We start from the raw sequence: 24,563 nt of genomic DNA on the forward strand, positions 1-24,563 counted from the left end.
ATATAAATCGGAAAGGTCATCGTTGCTGCGTGATTTACACTGACTCAGTTAGTGCACTTCAGGCTTTGATCTCGTATGAACCTAGTTCTCACTCTCTAGTTATTAAAATTCAGAAACTAATTTGTCATCTCACTACAAGAAATTTATTTGTGAAGTTCTGTTGGGTCCCAGGCCACGTGGGTATAAGAGGTAATGAAGAAGCTGATACAGTTGCTAAGTCAGCAAGTCCTTCACAGCATACAATGCATATTGAAGGAGGTGATTTGAAGCTAGTTGTTAAAAAACGACTAGCCGAGAGATGACAAATCATTTGGAATGCACAAATCCACAATAAACTTTACGAGATCAAACCTTTGGTAGAAAATTGGACACATAATAGGCAATAGGATAGGAGATCTGAGGTTGTCCTCACTCATTCGAGAATTGGACACACACGACTGACTTATCAATACCTATTGAAGGGAGATGACGAAGCAGTATGTCAGCACTGCAACTGTGCTGTAAGTGTTAAACACATATTTTTCAACTGTGTTGCTTCTGATCAGAGTCGTAGACAGCATTTCGGAAATGCAAGCCTTAGAGACATTTTGGGCCAGAGGCCAAATCTGGATAATATACTGCACTTTCTAAAAGTCTTACTCGGCTTCCAGTTGTTAAACCAGTTCTCTGTTGAGTTGCATATATAAATTATTGTATATATATTTTGTTGTTGTTTGTTTATTTATTTTTGTTGTCGCTTATTTATTTATTTTTGTTGTTACTTATTTATCCATTATATTCTAGATTTTATATTTATATTACCATTGGCTGTTTAATGGTTAAACTGTGATGTTTTGTTTATGTGTATATATGTCTTCCTATTTATTTTCTACTTTGAATTGCACCATGTGTTGTGGCGCAGTATAGCCTGTATGCCTTTTGTGCCAATAAAAGTTAACCAACCAACATCTATGGATGCGCTATTATAATATGATCAACATCTATGTGGTGGTCCTCTTAACTTGGAACGGTTTTCATTGTATATTATATGGCAAGTACTTCTTTTGATCCATTGCCTTTTATGACTTGTTCATACCTTGTTGAACAGCCAGGACCTTTCGATGTGGGTTCTCGTCCGTGGTGAGGGGACCTCCCAGGGATGGTTTAGTAACTCTTCTTTACCATCCCTGGGATCTGAACGCCCACTTATGTGTTTGCCGTGCGTGGTGTCTTGTATGCCGGAAAGGGGGATCCTGGTAGTTGAGGGGCAACATAACGTCCCCAACACACTGCTTTGGCCCCTGCTTCGGATAAACGGAAGGCTGAAATCAGGCTCTGTTTGCGTCAATCGGCTGGTCGTTGAGTCATTCTTGACCTCGGCTTGGAGTCAACTGATCGATGCAGATCGGGTGGACACGTCAGACAAGATGTGCTCTTCTTGACTGCATTGTAAGGGTATAGCTCCTGGGAAACTCTGGTGTGACGGTCTATGGAAGTACTCCATGTGACGGCATCCCCTTGTTCGGCCTCATGGTGGGTGGGGCCACCAGGAGTCGAATAATTATATATAATTATGGATTCAAAAAACACAAAACGATCAGATACATCAGCAACAACAAATGAAAAGACCTCCAGTCAGCCATCCTACTTGATAGTACATGCTACTGGAGAAAAACCTTTTTCAAATTGCTCTCCATTTCTCATTCAAAAAATATTCGAATCAAGTATTGGACACCTGAAAAAGATACAGAAATTGAGGTCAGGGGACTTACTTGTAGAAACTGCCTCATCTCAACAGTTGGCAAAACTTTTAGTTACAAAGAATCTGGGAGATATTGAAGTAACAGTCACACCACATGGAAGTTTGAATTCCTCACGTGGTGTGATATCTGAGATTGATCTGATGTCTGAAGACGAATCAGATATACAGATTGGTCTTTCAGATCAAAGTGTCACTGCTGTGTGACGCATCGCCGTTCGTCGAGATGGCAAGTTGATACCAACTAAATATCTCATTCTTATTTTTGGAAAGCCAACATTACTATCATTTGTTACTGCAGGATATCTGCGCTGTCCAGTGCGCTTGTACATTTCAAATCTGCTGCGTTGCTTTAAATGCCAGCGATTTGGACATTCCCAAACATCCTGTCGAGGCAAAAGTTTATGTGCACAGTGTGGAGTTTAAGGCCACCAAAGTACTGAGTGTACAACCACTCCATGCTCTGTCAACTGCAAAGAGGGCCATTTTGCCTACTCTTGAAAATGTCCCACGTGGCAAAGAGAGAAAGAGATTCAGCGGGTAAAGACGGTGAATAATATACCTTACCCAGAGGCACGACGCATGGTCACTTTAAGTGCACCAGTGAAACAGCAGAAGTTTGTTGCTGTTCTGAAATCCACAAAGACATGTGGAGTTCAGACAGAAATTTCTGTTTTACCAAATGAAACTCTAACTCGCCATGAAAAATGTTTGCTTATACCATCTACTCAAACAGCAGAAAAGGAGAGCAAGAAGACCAAAACATTCTTACCTAAAACAGGGGTCATAACAAGAAATGTGGGTTTTAAGAAGGCTGCTAAGAACCCGCTCAACAAACAAAAATTAAAAGCAGCCATCTCCAAATCTAAGAGATCAGAGGCTCAGTCTATGAGTGAGTTCTCTGACTTCTCTGACGAGGAGACTAATAAGGAGGTGACCAACTTCACCTCTAAAAGGCAAATCAGCTGTAAAACTAAAGAGGGATACCTTCACAAAGAATGCTACCTCAAATACATAATGGATTACAAAATAATCCAATGGAACTGTCATGGTTTTCGCAACAACAACTCTGACATTAAACACTTGACATCCTCTACTTCAACTCTCTGCGTGGCACTCCAGGAAACCCATCTGAAACCTGGAGAAAGAATTACTTTAAAAGGATTCAATCTCTATTGCAAGGATGATGATAGCCACAACCGTGCCAGTGGCGGTGTGGCTATTCTGGTTGCAAATCGCATTTCATTTTTATCAGTATAAATAACAACAGAGCTGCTAGCTGTGGCAGTCAGAATATCTGTTGGAGTAACTGTCACAGTTTGTTCTATATACTTGCCACCAGATGTCAGAGTCAATGAGAATGAACTGGATGCCTTGGTTGAACAGCTGCCAACACCATTCCTTTTACTGGGTGACATCAATGGCCACAATCCTATGTGGGGCAGTCCCGACATTAATCGTCGAGGCAGGGCCATTGAAAGATTCATTGGCAATCAGCAACTGTATTTATTTAATACTGGCGAAGTTACATACTTCCATGTTCCAACAAGAACATTCACTGCTATTGATCTATCATTAGCAACTCTGAATCTGTTTTCAGCATTAACATGGGAGGCTGGATCTAATTTACTTTCTAGTGACCACTTCCCAATATTTCTAAAATACCGAGGGAGAGAAAGCTGTGAAGCAGCCCGTCCATTACGCTGGAAACTGGAAACGGCAGATTGGCCTGCATTTTCCTCTTTGGCTAACATTACTGAGGAAATGGTAAATACTGCTGATATCAATGATGCAGTTGAAGTTGTCACTTTGTGTATTATTCAGGCAGCTGAGAAAACAATGGGAAAGACATCAACAAGATACCCAAAGCATCCGAAACCATGGTGTAACCAGAATTGCGAGGCAGCATTTAAAGCACAAAAGAAAGCTTGGGGGATTTTCAGAAGGTACCCCACTACAAACAATTTTATTGCTTTCCAAAAAGCAAAGGCAAATGCCAGAAGAATAAGAAGGCAATGCCAAAGGGATTTTTGGAGGAAGTATGTTTCTAGCATAACATCATCCACTTGCTCAAAAGCAGTCTGGGATAAAATCTATAAAATTAATGGGAAATATGCTTTTCACTCTCTGTCCATGCTGTAAAATAATGGCACAATAATCAGCGATATACAGGGTATTGCTGATACGTTGGGTTAAACATTTTCTACTTCATCCAGCAATATTATGTATTCAAGAAATTTTCAGGTTTATAAAGCCCAAAGTGAAAAACAATATTTAAACTTTCATTCCTCATATAATGAGGAATATAATGTGCCATTCACCAGCATAGAACTATATACAGCGATCTCTCGCTCAGGGAATAGTGCTGTAGGCTTGGATAAAATCTACTACAGCATGATCAAAAATTTGTCAAATAATTCTTATTCTAATTCTCTGTGTTTGTTTAACAGAATATGGACAGAACATACTTTTTTCGATTCTTGGAGGCTATCTATTATTATACCCATTTCCAAGCTTGGTAAAAACCACAAAAATCTATCTAATTACAGACCAATCTCACTGACCAGTTGTCTGTGTAAACTCTTTGAGAGGATGGTAAACAGACGTCTGATGTATCTTAGAGAGAAATGAATTATTTTCACCACATTAGAGTGGTTTTCGTAGGAACAGAAGTACCACTGATAACTTAGTTAACCTTGAAACATCTATTTGCGAAGCGTTTGTTAGACGACAGCACTTAGTGTCTGTGTATTTTGATATAGAGAAGGCCTATGATCGCTGTTGGCGATAGGGGATACTTAGTGATTTGGACCAATTCAGATTGTGGGGTAATTTGCCGATTTTTATAAAAAAATTTCTTAGAGAATCGAAGATTCCAAGTTAGAATTGGCAACACTTTATCTTGTCTTTTTATGCAACAAGGTGTTCCTCAAGGCTCTATTTTGAGTATGACTCTGTTCCTAATTAAAATTAATAGCATAGCTAACTGTCTTTCCCCTAGTGTGAAACACTCTTTGTATGTGGATGACTTTCAGATTTCCTGCCAGTCTAGCAACATGAGTTTTATTGAGGTACAACTGCAAATTTCCCTAAATCGCATAGACCATTGGTCCAAGACCAATGGTTTTAGTTTTAACATGGAGAAGACCTTGTGCACCTACTTTTGCCAAAGGCATGGTTTGCATTTGGATCTCGAAATTCCACATATTTTGCCATATTGCCACTAGTCATTAAGAAACGACTAGTGGCAAGATGGCAAAATATGTGGAATGCACAAATCCACAATAAACTACATGAGATCAAACCCATGATAGAAAATTGGACACATAAGAAACCTTACGACAGGAGATCTGAGGTTATTTTTACTCGTCTGAGGATTGGACATACTCGGTTGACTCATCAATACCTTTTGAAGGGTGAAGAGCAACCAGTATGCCAGTATTGCAACTGCTTACTAAGTGTTAAACACATACTGCTCAACTGCTCTGCCTTTGAGATCAGTCGTAGACAGCATTTTGGAAATGCAACTTTCAAAGATATTCTGGGCCAGAGACCAAATCATTATAATGTATTGGACTTTTTAAAAGTCATTAATTTGTATAAAGAAATTTAATTAATCAATTATTTATTTATATATTTATTTCATTTTTGCATGTTGTTTTTCGTTTGTACTTAATATGTGTATATTTATTTTCGTTGTTGTTGTTTATTTATTTATTTATTATGCTTAAAATTTTTTTTAACTTTTTGCCTTGGCGCAGCATGGCCTATACGGCTCTTGTGCCAAAAAACAAAAACCAACCAACCAACCATCTCGAAATTCATCTAAATGGGGTCAAAATCTTAATGGTGATATGAGGCAAAATTTTTCGGTGTTTTGTTTGACCATAAACTAACATTCTTGCCACACCTGTGCAATTTGAAGAGTAGATGTTTAAAATCTCTAAACCTTTTAAAGGTACTGTGCTACTCATCCTGGGTAGCAGACAAATGTTATATGCTAAGGATTTATAGGGCCCTCGTCTGCTCTTAGCTGGACTACGGATGTGTTTGTGTATGGCTCTGTGAGGGAATCTACTCTTTGGATGCTGGATTTAATCCATCATGAAGCATTATGTCTGTGCACTGGTGCATTTTGCACCTCTCCTGTCCAAAGTCTGTACGTGGATGCTTATGAGCCTTTACTATCTCTTAGGAGAGAACAGTTGTCTCTTTTTCATTATATAAAACAGAAATCCCATACTAAACCTTTAGTTGATGGTACAGTATCAGATACTCTGCTGAAAAGGTTATTTGAAGCTCGCCAAAGTAGTGTTTCTACATTCATCATAAGAATGGAGAATGTAAGCAGCACGATTGACTTTAACACAAACAACATCTCACAGGATGAGGTTAATAGTATTTTACCTTGGACAACCCTAGCAATAGATGTTGATTTAAGCTCGAAGCTGTTTCCCAAAGAAACCATGGCAGACTGCGTCTATAGACAGCACTTCGCAGAAATTCAAAATTATGACAGGAATTTAATTTCTTTTTATACTGATAGATCGAAATCGGTTAACTATGTTGGCTTAGCTTTTGTTTGCCAAAATGAAATTGCAGCAGAACAAATAGCATTGAATTTTTTTATCTTTTCTGCGGAGTTGCAGGCTATTTATTTAGCCTTAAAATATATAAATCGGAAAGTTCATCGTTGCTGTGTGATTTACACTGACTCAGTTAGTGCACTTCAGGCTTTGATCTTGTATGAACCTAGTTCCCACTCCATAGTTATTAAAATTGAGAAACTAATTTGTCATCTTTTTGCAAGGAATTTTTCTATAAAATTTTGTTGGGTTCCAGGCCATGTAATAAGAGGAAATGAAGAAGCTGATGCAGCAGCAAAGTCAGCTAGTCCTTCACAGCATGAAATGTGTATCGAAGGAAGTCATTTGAAGCTAGTTGTTAAAAAATGACTAGCAGAGAGATGGCAAAATATGTGGAATGCACAAATCCACAATAAACTATATGAGATCAAATTTTTGATAGAAAATTGGACACACAAGAAGTTTTATGACAGGAGACATGAGGTTGTCCTCACTCGTTCGAGAATTGGACACACTCGACTGACTCATCAATACCTATTGAAGGGAGATGATGAACTGGTATTTCAGTACTTCAACTGTACTGTAAGTGTTTAAAACATATTTTGCAACTATGTTGCTTTTGATCAGAAATGTAGAGAGCATTTCGGAAGTGCAAGCCTTAGAGACATTTTGGGCCAGAGGCCAAATCTGGATAATATACTGGACTTTCTGAAAGTCACTAATATATATAGAGAAATCTGATGATTTATTTATTGTACAGTTATATTTACTTTATGCTGCCTATTTAAACTATTGTGTATATATTTTTTGTTGTTGTTTACTTATTTATTTATGTATTATATTTTAGATTTTATACAGGGTGGGCCAACGAAAACGAAACAGCACAGTTATCGTGTTTGTCCAATCAAATCACTCAGACAGGTCGATTTTATTCTCAAGGGGAATATCAGCAATAAAGTTTTTGTGATTCTGAATACAATAGACAACAAAAAATTTTAAAAACTCATTCATTTTTTTATTAACTACACAAACATTTATTTCGGAAAAAAATGAATGAGTTTTTAAAATTTTTGTTGTCTGTTGTATTTAGAACTGCAAAAATATTATTGCTGATATCTCCCTTGACAATAAAATCGACCTGTTTGAGCGATTTGCTTGGACGAACACGATAACTCTTTTGTTTCGTTTTCGTTGGCCCACCCTGTATTTATATTACCATTGGCTTTGTAGTGGTTAAACTCTTATGTTTCGTTTGTGTATATATGTGTTTCCCTATTTATTTTATTTTATTTTTCCAATTGTACCATGTGTCATGGCGCAGTATAGCCTGCATGGCTTTTGTGCCAATAAATGTTAACCAACCAATCTACCTGAACAGCCAGGAGTGGTGGGAAAATGTCTCTTTTATACAAGTCGATGGCCTAACAGACAGCCAAATCTCGGGTGAGGCCATTTCTGACTCAACTTCCAAGTTGACTGTAGGGAAGGAAGTTCACTTCCTTTCAAAAATGAAAGTATCAACATTTCTTGTTTGAATTAAAGTATTATAGTTATAAAATATTATTTTTATATTTGTGATTAAAACATCATTTGTCATTAATAATTTCTTTAGAACAATCTTTCTCTATCAGGATTCTTACATTGTGTTGTTAATTTATTTTAGTTTATTTTATTTACTAAAAATTTATATTGTTTAACCATCTGCTACATTTGTTTCGCTTTGAATGCCATTCAGAAATCCACAAAAGTGAAATAATTATTTCCACTTAAACGCGAATCTAACATCCAAAAAAATTGACGGGGAATAATTACCGCAAAATAAAAACCCCTCCAAAAAGTGTTTTTACAGAAAAAGTATAAAAAAATAAAAATTATTTAAAATAAATGCTTTTATTTGAAAAACATAGCTGCAAGGATTGTTATTCATTCATTTAACTAGGCATGAGGTTTCACACGTGCTGTCTATATTGTTTACAAACTGTTTGACCTTGAGAACAGCTGGTTTCAGCTTTCCTGGGTAGTTCTCATGTATGCCTTGGGAATATTGGTTTGAAGCAGGAGGGGAGCTAACTTATTGCATCTGTTTAAATATAACAAAATATTTTCGATTTTTATGCTATTAGAATATTGGGGGACTGGAAAAAAGGTATGCGAAAAAATTGTACTGAGTAAAAAACAAAAAATACCTGCTAATGTCATAGAAAACATCTAATAGTGTTTTTAAAAATTTTACCGAAGTCAAAACGGTCAAACAGATGTTTGAAACAATTTAATTAATTTGATTCAAAAACTTTCATAAAAAAAAAAATAGCACAATTAATTACCTAATTAATAAATTGTGAAAAAAGATTTTTGTGGCAAAAATAATTCATAAAATTTGCAGAGATCATAGATAACGATGTATATATGCTGATCCATACATTTTTGGAAAAGTTATAAGTCAAGGGTTTTTTTTATGAAGTTCCTTAAGGTGTATGCCGAAGATAACTTGGGTTATGGACTGCACAGTGTCATGTGCAGCCTGTGTTATCTTAGGTTATGGGCGGAAGGGGCATGGCGCAGTTTAGCCTAAATGGCTTCTGAGCAAAAAAACCCAAATTAACCAACCTGTTGTTTGTTTGAGATATTTCAATATTCTCTTTTTCGCAATCAAAAGTGCTTCAGTGGGTTTAACAAGATTTCAACTGAAGTAGGAAACAGCAAACATAATGTCTGGACAAATAGTGCATGCTATATACCCAGGGTGGCCAAACTCCTTGATAGTCAGAGCCATTTTTCAAAATTTGAAATTTTTTGCAAGCCGCAATTAAATACATATTAAAATGGTATGCAAAAAATTCCAGATTACAAATTATATCCTTAGCAAGAGTGATACAAATTGTTTCCTCCAGAGCACAATGTCAACTGCCGTTGCAATGACAATTTACAAATTTAAAATTGGTCTGAAGTCGGACGATAACGGACGATTACGCCACTGTTTATGTTCGTTTGCGCAGTTTTCGATGAGTCATATCATTCTTAACTTGGACGGAAATGAAATTTGTTACAACGTTTCACTTAGTCTTTCATATTTGTTGTTAGTAATTTAAAAGACATTTTGAAACACATATGGAACGATAATAATTTTTTAAAAATAATACTGTAACACAAAAATGAAAAGGGAACTCGGGTACATTTATCTAGAGTTACAAATAATCCTTCAAAGAGCCACAGGTTGGCCACCCCTGCTATATACTGTACATTACAATAAGCTTCTCATTAATTTTTTAAATGGAACTCCCAAAGTTTCTTCTGCAAGATCAGCCTGAAATTGATGTTTCATTGGAGTTAAAGCACGTTTGAATTCTTTTATTTTGAATTTTATTAAGTTTTTCAATAATGCTTACTTGTGATAACAATAATATATTTTTGTGCAAAGTGATGTCTGTTCTTAGAAAGTTCTTTGGCTCTCCCATTAATTTTGCACTAAATTCTGTTCTTAAGTTGATTATTAGTTTATAAGCTTTTTCAAATAACAAAATATCATCATCTACAGGAAGAATCAAATGTATACCATCTTCAGTATATAAGCAAAAATCATAGTTTGAATGAGTTAACTCATTTTTGATGGCAATGTTATTAAAACACTTATTCCAACATTGAGGTGCTTTTCTCAATTCATATAATGCACTTTTTAATTTTAAAGTTTCACTGTTTGTTATTAGACCTTGTGGAGGTTTAATGTATACATCAACTTTCTGTTATTTATTTAAGAATGCAGTTGGCACATCAAGTTGGGTTATCTTTCAGTTTTCATTAATTGTTTTTGATAGGAGTAATCTAACTGTTAATATTCTCACTACTGGTGCATATGAATTGTTAAATTCTTTCTGATATTGATATCCTTTTGCAATGAGACATTTTTTTTTGTTTCATCTGAGTTTGTTCAAAACACCGACTTAGTTTCTATTGGATTTTTAACTTTTGCAAGTGTTGTTTTAGTCCAGGTGCAAAATTTTAGATGAGCTTCTAGTTTCTTTTCTATGGCACCTTTGAATTCTTTTCTTGACACATCTGCCTCTTCATAGATTTCTAGATTTTCAGAATATAAACACAGTATGCAATATGCATTTCGTAATCATTATATTTCTGTGGTAATTTTATAGTTCTTTTCCTTATTTCTTTTTATTTTTGTGTTTCACTTTGATATGTTTTTTCATGATCACTATTAGTTTTGTTGTCCTCTTTTTTGTCCCTTGCATTATCACTTTGAGTTTTGTAGTATATTAGCATAGGAGTTTCATTGAATTTTACATCTCTACATATTAGGATCACGTTTTCTTTTGTAGCCAGAGTCTGTATTCTGACCCACTGCATCCCACTATTCTGACTTCCTTGGCACGTGATTTTAACATTGTAGATTGTGGATTGTCATATAATTAGGCTTGACAACTGAATACTTTTAGTTTTGATAAATCAACCTATTCATACCATAATCTTGAAGGAATATTTTTATTGAGTGCTGCTGTAGGTGATCAATTTATGTGATAGGCTGCTGTGCGAATTGCCTCTCCCTACAGGTGTTTAGGTAAGTCGTTGTCTCCAAACATAGTTCTTGCTTTATCCAAGAGTTTCCTATTCATTCTTTCTGCCAACCCTCTTTGCTGTGGTGGGTATGCTGTTGTGTATTCTATTCTAATTCTTTTGTTTTTACAGAAGTCTTTGAACATCCTTGAGGAAAATTCATATCCATTGTCCCATCTAATACGACTTACTCTTTTTTCAAATTGAGCATGTATTTTTCTGACGTAGTTCATCATATTGAGTGCTGTTTCTCCTTTGTTTTTTGAGATATATTACAGTGAAATGTGAGAAATCATCTGTTATTGTTTGGAAATATTTTTCACCATTTATAGTATTTGGATTTATGGGTTTACATATGTCTGTGTGCAATAATCTGTGGTCTGAGTTCTCCTAATCTATTAAAAATTGAATATGACTATTTACAAAAAATTTTTTAAATTTTTCGAGTCTATTTTTCATCCTTTTAACACACCACAGAAGTAACAGTATATTGGCCTGGATGAACTTGCACAGAACATGTGATAAATTATAACAAAAAACACACAAAGTTAAAAATGATCGAAATGCCGACCTTTTATTAGAGAATTCGGTATCCTTAAACATTAAAAACAATGGTTACAATTTTTGACCATAATTACCATGTTCTTCAGCACAATATATATCTGGTTCAGGCCCTTTGGTGGCGATTTTGGGTAAACATAAAGTTCATTTGCATAACAGCCATATTATAGTAGTCATATTCAATTTTTAATTGAAAATATCCTGGTTTGTTCATGTTATCATGTACGCTGTTCTTTTAATCTGTTTGATCTGTGTTCAGTCCTTATAAATGATGATGTAGTAGCTTTGCTGTTCATGCATGGTCCACAGGGTTGGTTTGGACATGGCAAATTCATTAATTTCAGATCACAGTAGTTTACATTGTCACAGCTTAGTCTTTTATGCCATAAGTCATTTGCTTCTGTTTTGAGCATTGTATATTATTTCTTATGGAAAACTCTGCAATAAACAATCATTCTGTAATTGGACAATCCATATGAAAATCTCTGTGCAAGAAAACAGCTTTTTTTTTCAAACCTAACTCTTTTTCCAGTGTCTTTGAGTTTTCTTACAGATAAAAAGTTATGGAAAATCTTTGGTACAATGCGATTGGTTAGTACAATATTTTTATTATTATAATTATAAGACAGTTTTATCTTGCTCTTTTTTGTTGTAGAAGTTCTTTCCATTTGTTATATTTACGCTTATTGCTTTGGTTAGACTTTCTATATTATATAAGTGGCAGTATCCTTTTGAACTAGGTGTATGTTGCTCCTGAATCCAATACAAAGCGTATGATGCTTTCTTGTCCAATATTTGCTCGATGTGGGTTCCTGTCTGTGGTGAGGGGACCTCCCAGAGATGGTTTAGTAACTCTTTTTTACCATCCCTGGGATCTGAACACCCACCCACGGGTTTGCCGTGCGTGGTGTCCTGTATGTTGGAAAGGGGGATCCTGGTAGTCGAGGGGCAACATAACGTCCCCAACACACTGCTTTGGCCCCTACGTCGGATAAACGGGAGGCTCAAATCAGGCTCAGTTTGAGTCAATCGGCTGGTCGTTGAGTCATTCTTGACTTTGGCCTGGAGTCAACTGATCGATGCAGATCGGGCAGACACGTCAGACAAGATGTGCTTTTCTCAACTGCATTGTGAAGGTATTGCTCCTGGGAAACCCTGGTGTGACGGTCTATGGAAGTACTCCATGTGATGGCATCCCATTGTGGGTGGGGTCACTAGGAGCTGAATATTTTTTCTTTAATTATGGATTCAAAAAATTCAAAACGTTCTTGTGCACCACCAACAAAAACAAACGGAAAAATCTCCACTAATCCAGCGTACTTAGTAGTGCACGCAACCGGAGAAAAACTCTTGGCTAAAGCTTTTCCTTTCTTGATTGAAAAATTGTTTGAATTGACCATTGGACAGTTGAAAAAAATACAAAAATTAAGATCAGGAGATTTACTGGTGGAAACAGCTTCCCCACAATAATCGGCAAAACTTCTGGACACAAAGACCCTAGGAAAAATGGAAGTCACTGTCACTCCACATGCGAGCCTAAACTCATTGCGTGGGGTAATATCTGAGATTGATCTGATATCTGAAGATGAATCAGATATTCAGATTGGCCTTTCAGACCAAGGAGTCACTGCTGTTCGATGCATTTCCATTTGTCGAGATGGCAAGTTGATTCTCACCAAACATGTTATTTTGACATTTAATAAACCGACTTTGCCATCTGTTATTACAGCAGGTTATCTGCACTGCCCAGTTTGCTCATATGTTCCAAATCCGCTGCGTTGCTTTAAATGTCAGCGATTTGGACATTCACAAACATCGTGCCGAGGGAAAAGCATATGCGCACAGTGTGGAACTGAAGGTCGTGACAGTACCGAGTGTACCACTACTTCATGCTGTGTGAATTGTAAAGATGCCCATATTGCCTACTTTTGAAAATGCCTAGCATGGCAGAGAGAGAAAGAGATCCAGCGAGTAAAAACCATTAACAACATACAGTATCCAGAGGCTCGGTGCATGGTCACTCAAAGCACAGCAGTGAAACAAAAAACTTTTGCTTCTGTGTTGAAATCCACAAAGACATGTGGGGTTCAAACCGATATCTCTGTCTCCCCAAGCGAATCTCTTACTCGCCATGCGAAATGTTTAATACTCCCGTCTACGCAAACACCAGAAAAGGAGATCACAAAAGGAAAAACACCATTGCCTAAAACAGGGGTAATTACAAGAAACCTGTGTTCTAAAAAGGCTAGTAAGAACCCACTAAACAAACAGAGAGTGAAAGCAGCTCTTTCTAAATCTAAAAAATCAGAGACTCAGTTTATGAGTGAGTTCTCTGATATCTCTGATGAAGACACTAATATGGAGGTGACCCAACCAACGTCTCCTCTAAAAGGAAAATCATCAGTTAAACTGAAGAGGGACATTTTTTCTAAGAATGCTGCCTCAAACACATAATGGATTATAAAATAATCCAATGGAACTGTCGTGGTTTCTGCAACAACTTCTCTGACATTAAACACTTGACATCATCTACCTCATCTCTCTGCATGGCACTCCAGGAGACACATCTGAGACTTGGAGAGGGAGTTACTTTAAAAGGATTTGGACTTTACCGCAAGGATGATGATAGCTACAACTGTGTCAATGGCAGTGTGGCTATTCTGGTTTCCAATCACATTCCATCTTTGCCGGTACAAATAACAACAGACCTGCAAGCTGTGGCAGTCAGAATTTCTGTTGGGGTAACTGTCACAGTTTGTACTATATACTTGCCACCAGATGTCAGAGTCAACGAAGATGAACTGGATGCCTTGGTTGAACAGCTGCCAACACTATACCTTTTACTTGGTGATTTCAATGGCCACAATCCTATGTGGGGTAGTCCCGACAGTGATCGTTGAGGCAGAGCCATTGAACGACTCATAGGTAATCAGCAAATGTATGTATTTAATACTGGAGAAGTGACATACTTCCGTGTTTCAACAAGAACATTCACTGCCATTGATCTCTCATTAGCAACTCCGAATCTGTTTTCTTCTCGATGTGGGTTCCTGTCCGTGGTGAGGGGACCTCCCAGAGATGGTTTAGGAATTTTTCTTTACCATCCCTGGGATCTGAACGCCCACCCACGTGTTTGCCGTGCGTGGTGTCCTGTATGCTGGAAAGGGGGATCCTGGTAGTTGAGGGGCAACACAACGTCCCCAACACACTGCTTTGGTTCCTGCTTCAGATAAACGGGAGGCTCAAATCAGGCTTTGTTTGAGTCAATCGGCTGGTCGTTGAGTTATTTGTGACCTCGGCTTGGAGTCAACCGATCGATGCAGACCGGGCGGACACGTCAGTCTAGATGTTCTCTTCTTGACTGCATTGTGAGGGTATAGCTCCTGGGAAATTCTGATGTGACGGTCTATGAGAGTCTCCCATGTGACGGCATCCTATTGTTGGGCCCCATGGTGGGTGGGGTCACTAGGAGCTGAATGTTTATCTCTAAATATGGATTCTTTAAAATCTAAAACACTTACCAATGCACTGCCACCAAAGGAGGTCAATTCCTTCAATCAACCAACTTACCTTATCGTTCATGCTACAGGAGAAACACCTATGTCTAAACGCTCTCCTTTCTTAATCCAGAAACTTTTTGAATCTACCATAGGACATTTAAAAAAAATTCAAAAATTGAGGTCAGGAGATTTACTTGTGGAAACAGCCTCCCCTCAACAGTCAGAAAAACTCTTGAAAATGAAGTTTCTAGGAGACATACAAGTCACCATCACATCACATACAAGTTTGAACTTTTCACGTGGTGTGATATTTGAAATTGACCTTATGTCTGAGGATGAATCAGATATCCAGATTGGTCTTTTAGATCAAGGTGTTACTGCTGTTCGACGTAGCTCTATTCGTCGAGATGGCATGTTAATTCCTACTAAACACTTAATTTTAACTTTTAACAAACCAACTTTGCCATCTGCTATCACAGCCAGTTATCTGCGCTGCCCACTTCGTCCGTATGTTCCAAATCTGCTGCGTTGCTTCAAATGCCAGCGATTTGGACATTCACAAACATCCTGCCGTGGGAAAAGCACATGCGCACAGTGTGGAACAGAAGGTCACGAGAGTACCGAGTGCACCCAATAATCCATGCTGTGTGAATTGTAAAGATGCCCATCCTGCATACTCAAGGAAATGCCCTGCATGGCAGAGAGAAAAGGAGATTCAACGGGTAAAAATTACAAACAATATACCATACCCAGAAGCCCGTCGCATGGTCACTCAAACTACAACAATAAAACAAAAAACATTTGCTCATGTTTTGAAATCCACAAAAATATGTGGAGTTCAAACAGATATTTCTGTGTCACCAAGTGAATCTCTTACTCGCCATGCAAGATGTTTATTGATCCTACCTACACAAGCAGAAGAAACGTCAAACACAAAGACGAAAACCCCTGTAACTAAAACAGGGGTAACAACCAGAAATGTGGGTTCTAAAAAGGCTAATAAGAACCCACTGAACAAACAAAAATTGCAAACAACTCTGCTTGTGTTATTGTACAGACGTCAGCAAGCTTAAAGTAAGCTTTATAAGAGATATTATCTTTGGAATCTTTGACCACAAAAGCAGATCCCACCTTACTGTTATTTTTGGATTCATCAGTAAAAATCTTGAGTTGTGATATAGGATCATCATTATAGTCCGTTACCTTAATATCTTCTGTTAAGCTTGGATGTAATTCATTAGTTATCATTTCCTCCTTCAAATTTGATTTCAAAGTATTAAGAAGGTATTCATTAAGATTAGGAAATAACCCAATTTGAATATATTTATATATTTCACTATTCTGATTGTCTATAATTCCTCTATTTTTAAGGTGCCACTTCCACATTTCTTCTTTTGCCCTTATATGTAGAGGCAGTACACCAGACAAGACTTGTAGGGCAGCTGTCGGGGCCGTTCTATATGCCCTGCATAACCTTAGTAACATTAATCTTTGGGCTTTGTTTAACTTTTTCTTAGTACGGGTATTGTCTACCATCTCAGCCCAGAACGGAGCACCATAGAGTATAATTGTTTCAATACACGCTTTATATATAATTTTGATTGATTTCTCTTTAAGCCCCCATTTTCTATTACAGATACATTGTAATGCATTAGATATTTTGACTGCCTTATTGGTAACATTAGTAATGTGAGTTGCCCACTTCATGTTTTGATCTAGGGTGATTCCTAGATATTTCAAGTTATTAGTATTTTTAATTTTGTTCATATTCATTAGTATCCTCAGTGGTTTTTTAAGTTGACTTCCTTTAGAAAGTACCATGCACTCACATTTGTTAAAATTAATTTGTAAATAATTATTGGTAGACCAGTCATAAATCTTTTGTAAAATTTTATTTGCATCTCTCTGTAATGTCTCGTTGTTGTTATTTGACATCATCATCAAGGTGTCATCGGCATATCCCTGGATCTTATATGAACTTAACATAGTATCTTCTTCATTAAGTTGTAGTAAGCTATCATAAACGATATTCCAGAGGCCCGGCCCTGAACGGGACCCTTGGGGGCAACCCCTGGATAAGGTACGGACAATACTACTACCAAATTCATAGATCCCCGCAGTTTTATTATCGAGATAATTAAGTAGAATATTGTAAAGATTTCTAGGACAATCGAAGCATCTAAGTTGATTTAACAAGGATATGTTGTTAAATCAACTTAGGCCACCACAACGTATTAAATGCATTTTTAAAGTCAATAGCTATGAGTAAAACATGTTCTCCTATTCTCCAAGATTCGTTTATATAATTCATCACCTTGTGTATGGCATGATATGTAGATTTACCTCTAACGAAACCATATTGCTGATTATTTAATACTTTTTTGTTATTGAGGAAAAAGTTTATCCTGTTTTTGATAAGACCATCCAAAACCTTACCAGGAACAGAAAGAAGACTTATTGGTCTAAATTTATTTGCTCTAGTAATATTTTCATTGTCTCCTTTAGGTATAAATTTAACTTTGGCTTGTTTCCATTTTTCGGGGAAAATCCCTTCTTGTAAGCACCTATTATAAATGTATACCAAGGCTGTTGGAATAGCTTTAAATGCATTTTTGAGCATTAATGGTGTTATACCATCTAAGCCTGGCGTCTTACGGTTTTTAATTGATTTAACTGCTTTGTTAACTTCTTTGTAAGTGAAGTAACAATCATCCTCGTTGTCTAAGATGTCTTTTATTTTACTTCGGATATGTTTTTGTTGGTTATTGTCTTTTGAGACATCATCTGGCGGAAAATGAACGTCCATTAGGTGTTCCATTGTCTCTTGGTATGTTTTAGTGTAGCTTCCGTCTTCTTTATTAAGGTTAATTGGAATACTGATATTTTTCCTAGGTTTGCATATAATGTAGTAAGGATCTGACCACACTGATAGCTCTTTCATTCTTGTACAATATACCTTCCAAGCCTCAGTACGTGCTTTGTTAATTTGTGTTTTATAATTATTAAGAGATTGTCTGTATATTTCTCTAAGTTCAATTTTTTGAGTAGAGTCCGAGCATCTTTGAAATTTCTTTAATTTTGCCCGTATTTGTTGTCTCAACTTAGCCAGATCTCTATTCCACCAACAGATCTCTATTCCACCAACAAGCTCCAACAACCAAGCAGCAATAAAGTGTCATCTGCAAAGCCCTGGATCTGCACTTTATTCGTGTTATGAATTGAGAAAAGGAGACTATCGTAGGTGAGGTTCCAGAGCCCTGGACCACTCCAGGAGCTTTGGGGGCAACTTCTATTAACATTTTTGACAATATTCATGCCCCCGAAAAGAAACCTGCTTTATTATCCATTAATTAGCTGTTTAAAAGTTTGTATACGTTACCAGGTCAACCAGAGTTCCTCAGATTATTTTTAACCGCTGGAGTCAATACTGACTAATAGGGCATGTTGGTCTCTCTCCCAAGCTTCCTCTATAAATTGGGTAATTTTGTAAATAGCAGTTGTTGTAGATCTTTTAGGCCGGAAACCGTATTGGTGATTATTCTGTAAGTTGTGACTGGTTAGGTGCCAGGTGATTCGGTTAATCATGAGGCCATCCAGTACTTTGCCAAGTACTGGAAGAGGCTAATGGGGCGGTAGTCTTGGACAGAGGATGGGTTGTCTTTTTTCGGAATGAAGACAATGTTGGCCACTTTCTATTGCTCTGGAAAATGCTCTAGTTGGAGGCAGCTATTATACAGAATTACTAGGGATATGGGGATTTCTTTAAAGACATGTTTGACCATCTCTGCCTTGATGCCGTCAATCCCTGGTGCCTTTTTACAGGCCAGAATAGTAATCACTTTTTCATCCTCTGAAAAGGTGAACCAGCTATCCTGGAAGCTTGAGTAAGTTGTAGTGATTTTTGTGCAAATTTGTTGATGGGAGTCGTCATCTTCTTTTGTATTATCGTTTGGAAAGTGGAATTCTAAAAGGTTCTTGATGATGTCTTTAATGTCGTATCTGGTACTAGTAGTGTTGTCCTTAGCTATGGTTGGTATAGTGGCCCTAGTGTATTTCTTAAAGGCATCTTTGTAGGGTTGCCCCAAGGATCCTTAAAATGTTCACTACAGTTTTTTATCTTCTTTTGAAACTGGTAACCATAAGTATCATATATATATATATATATATATATGGTACCATAAGTATAAGTAAAAACTGGCTCCATGTGTATTCACCATTTCAATAGCAAGATTCTTTCAAGAACAATCAGTCTGCTTACAAAATTAAATATCTAAAAAAATTGTTGAAAATCCATGGAATAATAGAATAGCATATAAGCTTCTGGAATTATGATATTCCCCTCGATGTGGGTTCCTGTCCGTGGTGAGGGGACCTCCCAGAGATGGTTTAGAAAGTCTTCTTTACCATCCCTGGGATCTGAACGCCCACCCACGTGTTTGCCGTGCGTGGTGTCTCGTATGCCGGAAAGGAGGATTCTGGTAGTTGAGGGGCAACATAATGTTCCCAACACACTGCTTTGGCCCCTGCTTCGGATAAACGGCAGGCTCAAATCAGGCTCTGTTTGAGTCAATTGGCTGGTCGTTGAGTCATTCTTGACCTCGGCTTGGAGTCAACCGATTGATGCAGATTGGGCAGACACGTCAGACAAGATGTGCTCTTCTTGACTGCATTGTGAGGGTATAGCTCCTGGGAAACCCTGGTGTGACGGTCTATGGGAGTCTCCCATGTGATGGCATCCCCTTGTTGGGCCCAGTGGTGGGTGGGGTCAATAGGAACTGAAAATTTTTTTTTGAATATGGATTCTTTAAAACAAAACCGACCAAATACAGATAAACCATTAACAAAGGACGTTAGCTCTTTCAACAAGCCATCATATCTCGTAGTTCATAGTACTGGAGAGAAACCTCTGTCTAAATCCTCTCCCTTTCTGATTCAGAAATTATTTGAATCGACAATTGGACATCTCAAGAAAATTCAAAAATTGAGATCAGGGGATTTACTCATAGAAACAGCTTCTCCTCAACAGTCGACAAAACTCCTGACAACAAAGACACTGGGAGACATGCAAGTGACTGTCACACCACAGGGAAGCTTAAAGTCATTTCGTGGTGTGATATCCGAGGTTGATCTGATGTCTGAAGAAGAGACAGACATTCAGATTGGCCTGTCAGACCAAGGTGTGACTGCCGTTCGACGTATCTCCATTCGTCGAGATGGCAAGTTGATCCCAACCAAACATTTCATCCTCACATTTAACAAGCCGATATTACCAACTTGCATTACTGCAGGATACCTGCGCTGTCCAGTTCGTCCGTACATTTCAAATCCGCTGCGTTGCTTTAAATGCCAGCGATTTGGACATTCTGAAACATCCTGTCAAGGGAAGAACATATGCGCACAGTGCGGAGTTGAAGGTCACCAGAGTACTGAATGTACTACTACTCCATGCTGTGTGAATTGCAAAGACGCACATCCCGCCCATTCCCGCAAATGCCCTGCATGGCAGACAGAAAAAGAAATCTAGCATGTAAAAACAGTAAACAACTTACCTTACCCAGAGGCCCGTCGTATGGTCACTTCAAGTGCACCACTAAAACAAAAGACATTTGCTGCTGCTTTGAAATCCACAAAGACATGTGGAGTCCAAACTGACATTTTCGTTTCCCCAAAGGAATCCTTTACTCGGCATGCAAAATGTTTACTGATTTCATCAAAAGAAACACCAGAAAAGGAAAGTATGAAATCAAAAACACCCCTACCTAAAATAGGGGTTAGAACAAGAAACCTGGGTTCAAAAAAGGCTAGTAAGAACCCACTAAACAAGCAGAGAGTGAAAGTGGCTCTCTCTAAATGTAAAAAATCAGAAGCCCACTCTATGAGTGAGTTTTCTGATATCTCTGATGAAGAGACTAACCAGGAGGTGACAAGACCCACATTACCTCCAAAAGAAAAACCCCCTGTTAGATTAAAGAGAGATACTCTCACAAAGAATGTTGCCTCAAACACATAATGGGTTATAAAATAACCCAATGGAACTGTCGTGGTTTTCGCAACAACTTCTCTGACATTAAACACTTGACATCATCTACTCAATCTCTCTGTGTGGCACTCCAGGAAACCCATCTAAAATTTGGAGAAAATATTTCTTTAAAAGGATTCGATCTTTACCGCAAGGATGATGATAGCTACAACCGTGCCAGTGGAGGTGTGGCTATTTTGGTTTCCAATCACATCCCATCCTTGCCGGTACAAATAACCACTGATTTGCAAGCTGTGACAGCCAGAATATCTATTGGAGTAACTGTCACAGTTTGCTCTATATACTTGCCACCAGATGTCAGAGTCAATGAGGATGAATTGGATTCATTAGTTGAACAGCTGCCAACTCCATTTTTTTTTTACTGGGTGATTTGAATGGCCACAGTCCTATGTGGTGCAGTCCCGACATCAATCGTCGAGGCAGAGCTATTGAGAGATTTATTGGCAATCAGGAAATATATTTATTTAATACTGGAGAGGTGACATACTTCCATGCTTTAACAAAGACATTCACTGCAATTGATCTTTTATTAGCGAGTCCAAACCTGTTTTCAGCATTTATATGGGAGGTTGGATGTAATTCACTCTCTAGTGAACACCCCCTCGATGTGGGTTCCTGTCCGTGGTGAGGGGACCTCCCAGAGATGGTCTAGAAATTTTTCTTTACCATCCCTGGGATCTGAACGCCCACCCACGTGTTTGCCGTGCGTGGTATCCCGTATGCCGGAAAGGGGGATCCTGGTAGTTGAGGGGCAACATAACGTTCCCAACACACTGCTTTGGCCCCTGCTTCGGATAAACGGGAGGCTCAAATCAGGCTCCGTTTGAGCCAATCGGCTGGTTGTTGAGTCAGTTTTGACCTCGGCTTGGAGTCAACCGATCGATGCAGACCGGGCGGACATGTCATACAAGATGTGCTCTTCTTGACTGCATTGTGAGGGTATAGCTCCTGGGAAACCCTGGTGTGACGGTCTATGGGAGTCTCCCATGTGACGGCATCCCCTTGTTGGGCCCCATGGTGGGTGGGGTCACTAGGAGCTGAATTTTAAAATCTAAATATGGATTCATTAAAACCTAAAACATGTACTGATGCATTACCACCAGCCTACCTTATCGTTCATGCCATGGGAGAAACACCCCTATCTAAACGCTCCCCTTTTTTGATTCAAAAATTGTTTGAATCGACCGTTGGGAATCTGAAAAAAATTCAAAAATTGAGGTCAGGAGATCTACTTGTAGAAGCAGCCTCCCCTCAACAGTCAGCAAAGCTTCTGAAAATGAAGTCTCTAGGAGACATAATGGTAACCATCACACCACACACAAATTTGAACTCATCACGTGGTGTGATATCTGAAAGTGATCTGATGTCTGAGGATGAATCGGATATTCAGATCGGTCTTTCAGACCAAGGTGTCACTGCTGTTCGACGAATTTCAATCCGTCGAGATGGCAAGTTGATACCAACGAAACACCTTATTTTGACTTTCAACAAACCAACATTGCCATCTTCTGTTGCGGCAGGATATCTCCGTTGCCCAGTTCGCCCATACATCCCAAACCCGCTACGTTGCTTTAAATGTCAGCGGTTTGGACACTCCCAAACATCATGCAGAGGAAAAAAAGCATGTGCACAGTGTGGAAATGAAGACCATGAGAGTAATGAATGCACAAGTTCTCCATGCTGTGTGAACTGCAAAGATGCTCATCCTGCCTACTCTCGGAAATGCCCTTCATGGCAGAGAGAGAAAGAAATTCAGCGATTGAAGACTATTAATAATATATCCTACCCGGAGGCACGTCGTATGGTCACCTTAAATACACCAGTGAAACAAAAGACATTCGCTGCTGCTCTGAAATCCACAAAGACATGTGGAGTTCAGACAGACATTTCTGTTTCACCCGATGAATCTCTGACTCGCCATGAAAAATGTCTGCTGATACCATCTACCAAAGCAACAGAAAAAGAGAATAACAAAGCAAAACCACTCATACCTAAAACAGGGGTAACAACTAGGAATGTGGGTTCCAAAAAAGCCAGTAAGAACCCACTTAATAAACAAAGAATAAAAGCAGCCCTGTCTAAAACTAAAAAATCAGAGACTCAGTCTATGAGCGAGTTCTCTGACTTCTCTGATGAAGAGAATAATAAGGGGGTGACACCACCAACATCACCTCCAAAAGAAAAACCCCCTGTGAAATTAAAGAGGGACAACCTTGCTAAAAATGCTGCCTCAAACACATAATGGATTATAAAATAATCCAATGGAACTGTCGTGGTTTCCGCAACAACTTCTCTGACATTAAACACTTGACGTCATCTACCTCATCTCTCTGTGTGGCACTCCAGGAGACTCATCTAAAACCTGGAGAAAATATTTCTTTAAAAGGATTCAATCTTTACCGCAAGGATGATGATAGCCACAACCGTGCCAGTGGAGGTGTGGCTATTGTAGTTTCAAATCACATCCCATCCTTGCCGGTACAAATCACCACTAATTTGCAAGCCGTGGCAGCTAGAATATCTATTGGAGTAACTGTCACAGTTTGTTCTATATACTTGCCACCAGATGTCAGAGTGAATGAGAATGAATTGGATACTTTGGTTGAACAGCTACCAACACCATTTCTTTTACTGGGTGACTTCAATGGTCACAATCCTATGTGGGGCAGTCCTGACATCAATCGTCGAGGCAGAGCCATCGAGAGATTTATAGGTAATCACCAACTGTACCTATTTAATACTGGAGAAGTGACATACTTCCATGCCCCATCAAGAACGTTCACTGCCATTGATCTATCATTAGCAACTCCGAATCTGTTTTCAGCATTTACATGGGAGGTTGGATCTAATCCACTCTCTAGTGACCACTTCCCAATATTTCTAAAATATCGAGGCAGAGAAAGCTGTGAAACAGCCCGTCCACCACGCTGGAAACTGGAAACGGCAGATTGGCCTGCATTTTCCTCTTTGGCTAACATCACTGAGGAAATGGTCAATACTGCTGATATCAATGATGCAGTTGAAGTTGTCACTTCTACTATTATTCAGGCAGCGGAAAAAACAATGGGGAAAACATCAACTAGATATCCAAAGCATCCGAAACCATGGTGGAACCAGAATTGCGAGGCAGCATTTAAAGCACAAAAGAAAGCATGGGGGATTTTCAGAAGATACCCCACTGCTAGAAATTTGATTGCTTTTAAAAAAGCAAAGGCAAATGCCAGAAGAATAAGAAGGCAAAGCCAAAGGGATTCTTGGAGGAAGTATGTTTCTAGCATAACATCTTCCACTAGCTCAAAAGCAGTCTGGGATAAAATCCACAAAATTAATGGGAAATATGCTTCTCACTCTCTGTCCATGCTGGAAAATAATGGCACAATAATAAGCGATATACAGGGTATTGCTGATACGTTGGGTGAAACGTTTTCTACTTCATCCAGCAATATTATGTATTCAAAGGATTTCCAAGCTTACAAAGTGCAAAAGGAAAAGCAACATTTAAACTTCCACTCCTCATCTAATGAGGAATATAATGTGCCATTCACTAGAATCGAATTACAAACTGTGATTTCTCG

General features: G+C 38.3%; 4 protein-coding genes and 1 pseudogene across 4 annotated transcripts; all 5 read left to right on the top strand.

Annotated features, from left to right (window-relative positions):
* The first annotated feature begins 1,552 nt into the window (after positions 1–1,552).
* On the top strand, positions 1,553–1,945 carry LOC111622623. The gene has a single exon (XM_023365031.1). It carries the CDS (start codon positions 1,553–1,555, stop codon positions 1,943–1,945), a length of 393 nt encoding a protein of 130 aa, XP_023220799.1.
* Positions 1,946–2,732: 787 nt separating this feature from the next.
* LOC111622614 lies at positions 2,733–3,880 on the top strand. The gene has a single exon (XM_023365025.1). The coding sequence runs from the start codon at positions 3,173–3,175 to the stop codon at positions 3,878–3,880; it is 708 nt and encodes a 235-aa protein (XP_023220793.1). The 5' UTR covers positions 2,733–3,172.
* An 11,060-nt stretch (positions 3,881–14,940) lies between these two features.
* LOC111622625 lies at positions 14,941–16,876 on the top strand. The gene is given in 2 exon segments (XM_023365032.1): positions 14,941–15,596; positions 15,598–16,876. Coding segments are annotated over 2 exon segments (1,080 nt in total). The 3' UTR covers positions 16,022–16,876.
* Positions 16,877–19,289: 2,413 nt separating this feature from the next.
* On the top strand, positions 19,290–21,341 carry LOC111622616 (annotated as a pseudogene).
* A 704-nt stretch (positions 21,342–22,045) lies between these two features.
* On the top strand, positions 22,046–23,230 carry LOC111622626. Its single transcript, XM_023365033.1, has one exon. It carries the CDS (start codon positions 22,046–22,048, stop codon positions 23,228–23,230), a length of 1,185 nt encoding a protein of 394 aa, XP_023220801.1.
* Positions 23,231–24,563: the final 1,333 nt, after the last annotated feature.

Source organism: Centruroides sculpturatus, unplaced genomic scaffold (assembly GCF_000671375.1).
Source record: "Centruroides sculpturatus isolate CEXI.00-Female unplaced genomic scaffold, Cexi_2.0 scaffold106, whole genome shotgun sequence".
Classification (NCBI taxonomy): domain Eukaryota; kingdom Metazoa; phylum Arthropoda; class Arachnida; order Scorpiones; family Buthidae; genus Centruroides; species Centruroides sculpturatus.

Bases quoted from the DNA above. Each gene is read 5' to 3' on its own strand.
- LOC111622623 (XM_023365031.1), top strand. From the start codon at position 1,553: ATGGATTCAAAAAACACAAAACGATCAGATACATCAGCAACAACAAAT.
- LOC111622626 (XM_023365033.1), top strand. From the start codon at position 22,046: ATGGATTCATTAAAACCTAAAACATGTACTGATGCATTACCACCAGCC.
- LOC111622614 (XM_023365025.1), top strand. From the start codon at position 3,173: ATGTGGGGCAGTCCCGACATTAATCGTCGAGGCAGGGCCATTGAAAGA.